At 70.5% G+C, this 6,130-nt stretch overlaps 1 protein-coding gene across 1 annotated transcript in view; it reads right to left on the bottom strand.

Moving 5' to 3' along the window:
- Positions 1 to 6,125, bottom strand: part of RRP1B (ribosomal RNA processing 1B) — a gene marked incomplete at its 5' end in the record, with an annotated part of 10,427 nt that extends 4,302 nt beyond the window's left edge. Inside the window, 9 exons of the mRNA XM_012731123.1 lie at positions 133 to 224; positions 828 to 949; positions 1,095 to 1,159; positions 1,294 to 1,423; positions 1,645 to 1,706; positions 1,891 to 1,976; positions 2,663 to 2,720; positions 3,856 to 3,938; positions 5,963 to 6,125. Coding sequence (XP_012586577.1) covers positions 133 to 224; positions 828 to 949; positions 1,095 to 1,159; positions 1,294 to 1,423; positions 1,645 to 1,706; positions 1,891 to 1,976; positions 2,663 to 2,720; positions 3,856 to 3,938; positions 5,963 to 6,125 — 861 coding nt within the window. The remainder of the gene's footprint in view (positions 1 to 132; positions 225 to 827; positions 950 to 1,094; positions 1,160 to 1,293; positions 1,424 to 1,644; positions 1,707 to 1,890; positions 1,977 to 2,662; positions 2,721 to 3,855; positions 3,939 to 5,962) is intronic.
- Between the last annotated feature and the right edge of the window lie 5 nt (positions 6,126 to 6,130).

The raw sequence follows: 6,130 nt of genomic DNA, 5'->3' as shown, positions 1-6,130 counted from the left end.
CGGCGCCAGGACGTGATGCTCCTGAGGGAGCTGGCGCCTGAGCGTGCCCGCGGGGCAGCCTGGCCGAGGGGTGGGGCTGCGCCCCCGCAGCCCAGCCCAAACCTCGCGCCAGAGCTAACAGCTGCCACCGACCTGCAGAAGGCGCCCCTCGTCCTCCGGGCTCCCGGCGTGGCCTGCGCCTCCTTCCCGCGCCCCGTCGCTCCTGGAGGGGCACCTGCCCGGAGCTGCCGAGACACAGCAGAGAGCGACTCCCGAGCCCGCCGAGGCCCCACGGCCTTGCCAGGTGCGCCCGGCGGGGTTCTGCTTTACCGCGAACCACCGAGCTGCGCACTTATGACTCCTCAGACACTTTTCCCCAAACCTGCGTGTGAAGAAACCTCCAGAAGCAGCCCCACACGCGGCCTTTTAATCACGCCACAGACAAGCCCCCAGCACGAGAACCTCCCTCCCCCGAGACGGGGGTGGTCAGGACGCGGGCAGCGGGCGGTGGGGGGCCAGCAGGCCGGGCGGTGGCACCCCTCGCGGCCCTGCGCTGCTCCAGAGCGAGCCCACCTCCTGCCAGAGGCGTTGTTCTTACTAAGAAGCACCGCGGACGCCGCAGAAAACCTCGCAGCCTGCGGCCGGCAGTGCCCCTCGGGCCCCCGCAGCCACAGCTGCCTGTGGGCAACACGGGGCCCGAGAGACGGCAGCAACTGCGGGACGGGCAGGAGGGCGTGTGGCGCCAGGCGCGTCCCCTCGCGGGCAGGCTGCGAGGGCCGCTGCCCAGGCCGGGCAGGAAGCGCCGAGGGAAAGCCGCCCGCGTGCTCACCTGCCCCCCGCGTGCTCACCTGCCCCCCGCGTGCCGGCCGCCTCCGCTTGCTGTCCGGCGACGGTCTCTTCCGGGGCCAGCGGAGACCGATGGATGACGGCCTCAAGCACAGCCCGGGCGATGGTCTGCACCAGCATGTGGCTGCGGGCAGAGCATGATCACACCTGGGCCCCCGCTGCGCCCACGGGGAGGCCCAGGCCGGAGCGAGCGCCCAGGAGCCCTGTGGGACGCCCGCACAGCCTGGCACCGCCATCGCTGGGCCGCGGAGAGGGCGCTGGCCACTCACTCCTTGGTCTTGGCGGCGATTCTGCAGAGCGGATCGATGAGCTTGAGGTTCTGGTCTGCCGGCAGCTGTTGTTGAGAAAGCCAATCGGGCGCGAGCACGGAGCCGTCTCGGCCAGGGAGAGGCCCGCGCCGCGGCAGGTGGACACGCAGAGGGCCGCCCGGCGCGGCGCCACGCGCCCCCCCACGCCTCGGGCGCTCACCTCCTTGCCCCCCACCGCGGACAGCTCGTCCAGGTAGATGTCAATGAAGTGGAACTTCACCCCGTTGGGGGCCTGGCTCTCGGGGTGCAGGACCTCCTTCATCAAGACGTCCAGGAAAAGCTGGATGCGGCTGAAGAAAACACGCGGCTTCTGTCAGGCCGGCCGCTGGCCTGGCCCGAGGCGGGCTGGGCGCTCCCGGAGCACGCCCCACGGCGCGGGAAGGCCGCCCCGCCACGGCCTGGCCCCCCCAACCCCCCAGCTTGCTCCCTGGTCCTTGCCACAGCCAGGTACATGCCCGCCGGTGTGCCGCGGGGTTCGAAAGCTCTCGAGGCCGACCCCCAGCCCACCGACCTTTCCTCCCAGCTGTTCCGCTTCAGGACTTCCAAGGACTGCCTCAGGACCAGGCGGATCAGCTGCGGAGAGACGCCTGTCACCGGCGGGGGGCAGCGCGCGCCGGCCGAGCGGGCCGAGGGGCCCGGGGACGCCGGGACCCCAAAGGGAGCGGCAGCGCACGGCGCCCCGTGCTCGCCTGGATGGAAACGCCCGAGCTCAGGGTGGGAGCAAGCACCCGCCCGGCCCGGCCGCCCGGGGCCTCACCGTGTGGTACTTGTCCAGGCGCGGCCCGTCGATGCCCGCCCACTCGCGGTTCAGCGTCTGCCAGAAGGTCTGCAGGAACAGGCGCTCTGCGGGAGCCAAGGCCTGAGCGGGCCGGCCCTCGGCCACGCGAGCGAGAGGGCAGCCACCTTTTCCCAAGCCCTCAGGGGCAGCCGGGATGTGGTCACGAGCCAGGCCAGCGACTTCCGGCACGGTTAAGAGGAAGCAGCGGGCAGGCCAGAGCCGTCCTGCCGCTCCAGGAGACGGCTCTCGGGAGCTGGCCTCTGCCCGGCGGGCCGCGTCCCAGCCACCCGGCTCAGGGCAGGGGCACGCCGCCTCGTGCCGGGCATCAGCGGGGGAGCCAGAGCACGCCCTATTCTCTCGTGAGCCCAGACAGCTGCACCTTCTCAGCCAGAAGTAAGCCTGGGTTGCCACTACTTTGGACGTCACTTCTTTCCGTGAGGTCCTTCCCGACACGCAGCCGACCCTCCGTCCACACGTGGCCGCGGCCCGCGGCCAGCCTCGGCCCCGGGGCACTGCCCCGTGCTCTGGTGGCACGTGCTGCTCGGCGTGTCCGAGGCGCCCAGCCCTGGCGCCCCCGAGGGCTGCTCCGCAGTCGGCTTCGGCGGTCTTGGAGGTGCCAGCGGCTGCCCCAAGAGCCCGGCCCCGCAGGGCCGCGGGCAGGATCTGTGCGGCGCAGCACCAGGCCACACGGGCGCGAGGAGCGGCGCTGCCCCAGCGCAGGGAGGGCGGAGGCCAAGGCAGAGGGACTTACGAGCCTCCGAGTTGTTGACGGCGTGGACGAGGTGGGAGATGGTGACCGCGAGCTCCTCCTGCAAGGCGGGGAGAGGCTCGGGTCACGCGCGTGGCCGCACCCCGCCGGTGCGACTGCGGCATCTGAATCTCGCCAAGCGCGAGGCCCGGTTGTTACTCGTTACACCTCCGAGAAGTGTTCATTCTAAGGATCTACTTTCGTTTATTTCTTTGTGCGGGCCAGAGGTGCAGGGTGAGAGGACCCAGCAGAGACAGAGTGGGGAGCAGAACAGGCGGGTTCCCTGAAACCCACTGCTGAGGGGGCAGCGGGGAGACGGGGCTGCCCTCAGCCGCAGCGGTGGCTGAGAGCCTGACAGTGCTGAGACTCACCCCTGGCCCCCAGGGAGGCCCTAAAAGCTGTTGAAGACGCACACTCAGGTCTCTGGTCACCAACCCAAACGACCCACATCAGAAGCCAGTTGGCGGTCGGCCCTGCTTTCAAAACCAGTCTGACCTAAGCGGAGGTCTGACCCCCCCAGATAGACCTGTCGGGGTCACGGGGTCTTGGGCCCAGGGCCTCTGGCTCCATCTGAGTTAGCCCGGTGGCCGCCCACGGGGCAGGGTGCAGGGCCTGGGCCATCCCAGGGGGGAGCTGCGCTGGCCACCTGTCCCTCCTCTGCCACAGCTGCCGGCGGTCACTTCTGAACGCGACTCACCAGCGCTGTGCTCTCTCCTACTCACAACACGCTCGGGAGCGCGAGTCCTCAGCGTGGGCAGCGGCGGGGCACAAACCCACACCAGCAAGCTCCCTCCAGGGCCCGTAAACGGAGGGCCCTGCTGGCACCCAGGAGGCACCTGGCCACGACCTGCTGGCACCCCAGAACGGCCTCTCAGAAAATGAGACATTTGCGTTAAATGTGTGGGGCTCAGGTTCTGGGCAGCTGGGGCCCGCCGGCCAGGCCTCCACCTTCCGAGGGGCATGATCCGGAGCACGGCTGGCACTATACACACCCGGCTAGCAGGGGCGCCCGGCCTGCTGCCCTCTGCACAGAGGGGTGAGGGACCCCGCAGGCCCCAGGCACCCCAGGGGGCCATGCCACCAGCGTGCTGCTGTATTAGGGCAGGCAGCTCGAGGCCAGGGCCTGGGTGCCTTGGAGAGCTGCGGCGAGGGTGGGACACGGGGGCTGAGTGGCACGGCGACAAAGTTGGTATTACCTGGAGAAGGGGTTCATCCTGCACCCACATGCAATAGAAAAGTCCTTTCCATATCTTTAGAAGCTCCTCGTGGCTGAACCCTCCTGGAAGGCAAACGACAGAGACGGTGAGCCCGCACACTCTGCCTTCCTGGGCAGGGCCGTAGCCGGGCACCTCCCTGGGACACGCGCCCTCTGGCATCGCGCCCGCTGACCACACAAACCCACAAATCTCTCCAAAATGCTGCGTCCGACCCCCGCACCCCAACCCTGAGGGCCCTGGAGGTCGCAAAGCTCTGGCCACACTGCTGGGCCACCGGGAAGGTGCCTGCGCTAGGTCACACTGCCTGGCCCGGCTGCTCCTCCTCCCGCAGGTTTCACCTACGCGACGCCCTTTGTAGGAGGCGGTGCCCGCCACCGTGGCCAGCACAGCGTGGCCAGCTGCGCCTCCGCCGGGCTGCCCAGCGCTAGGTGGGATGTGGCGGGCAGAGTGGGTGCGCTGGCTGAGGTCGGGTCCACCCCGGGGCAGGCCCCCCCAAAACATGCACTTCGCGACATCTGCCCTTTTGCCCAGGAACAGTGTTTGAAGCGCAACGGAAACCGCCTCGCGGTCTGGCCCCCGAGCTCTCGCCGGACCCTCGGCTGCAGACCCCGCTTCCGAGCTCCGCAGCCACCAGCGGGACAGGCCGGGGCTCAGCGAGCGGCCAGGTGGGGCGCCGCGGCGTGGAGAGGGGACCGCAGCAGGGAGACCAAGACCAAGAAGGCTCCCATGGCCACTCGCGGCTGGAGACAGACGCCACCCCCACGGCCCTGGGGTCCTGCGACTCGCGCGGGCAGCGCAAGCGCTGGAAGAGGCCAACAGCCACCCCCAGTCGAACAGGGCCTGGCCCGGGGGGCGGGGGGCCAACACCCAAGGCAACAGCGTACTGTGCAGGACTGCGTGCTCCCCCCAGGTTGGGAGACACCGCCGGCAGGGTGCCGGGCCGCGGGGGCTGCCGGGCCTCAGGGTGCTGAGCACAGCCAGGAAGGAGGCCTGGACTGGGACGCCGGGGTGGGCAGGGTGGGACCAGGCGTAGCAAAGGCAGAGGAGTGAGCGGTGGTCTCGTGAGGACGGACGTGGCACCGCCACACAGGGCTGCTCCGTGAAGGGCAGGGGCCGCCCAGGCTGCACCAGGACCCAGGGTTTGGGCGGCGGCCTGCGCTGGTTTGCAGAGAAGGGTGCAGGGCACACGGAGTGAGGCGCAGCAGCAGGACGAGAAGCCCGGCGGAGGGGCAAGGGCAGGTGACCGGGAGATGGGCAAGAGGATCAGAAGGCAGCATTCAGTGGGGCTGGCACAGCACCGCGTGTCCGGCTGGGAGGAAACCGCAGCCCAACAAGAGCCCAGGAGCAGCAGCAAACAGATTCTGGGGAGCAGGAACCGCGTCACTATGGGGTCGTCGCCTGACGCCCACAGGGCACCAGAGCAGGACACTCAACAGGACAGTCAGCACGGGACAGTCAGCGGGTCACTCAGACCAGGACACTCGGAACGGGACAGTCACAGCCGGACACTCAGCGGGACAGTCAGAGCGCGGCTGGCCAAAGGGCGCACCCCACGGACGCAGCAAGTTCAGTCTAAGAAGCGAGCGCAGGGCCCCCCAGGGCCTGGGCGCACTGCAGGTCCCGGTCTGGGGCCGCCTGGGCAGCAGGGCTCGGCACCTCGGCTGCGTGCCCTTCCCAGAGCCCCTGAAGCTGCGCTGCCCCCACTCTCGAGCGGCAGGACCGGCGGCAGCTGCTCCAGGGTGACCCGCACCCGCTGCTGCCCACTGTCCAGGCGCGGCCCTCGCCCTGCGCACGGACACTGCGCCCCGCGGTGGCCCCCGGGGCGGGGAGAGACCTATTCACCCACTCTGCGAAGCGACGCGGCCGACCCCCGGCTGCTCCGGTCCTCGCTTTCGTTCCCCCACTGCACGACCCCCGGCCGCGCCTGGGGCCCCAAGTCCCCCGCACCCAAGGGCCCCGACGCGAGCGCGGCAGAGAACCCGCCCGCACGGCGACGCCCCGCACGTCTGGGCTGAGGTGGCCGGCAACTCCGGGCCGGCCCGCCCGCCCACTCCCGCCGCCACGCGCCGCCGCCCGGCCCACCCACCTGTCTCCCGCTGCGTCTTCACGCTGAGGTACTGGCGCAGCCTGCGCGCCGCCCGCTCCCGGACGCCCTTCTCGTGGGACGCCAGGCGCTGCGCGAACTGGATCTCGGCCGGCTGCATGGCGGGTACCTGGTGCCTGCGGCCGCATCCCCTGCGCTCCCGCCGCCCGG

The sequence above is a fragment of the Condylura cristata genome, unplaced genomic scaffold (genome assembly GCF_000260355.1).
Source record: "Condylura cristata isolate star-nosed mole 26May11 unplaced genomic scaffold, ConCri1.0 scaffold00003, whole genome shotgun sequence".
Taxonomy (NCBI): Eukaryota; Metazoa; Chordata; class Mammalia; order Eulipotyphla; family Talpidae; genus Condylura; species Condylura cristata.
The sequence above is the reverse complement of the archived record's forward strand: the minus strand, read 5'-3'. Positions and strand labels throughout refer to the sequence as shown.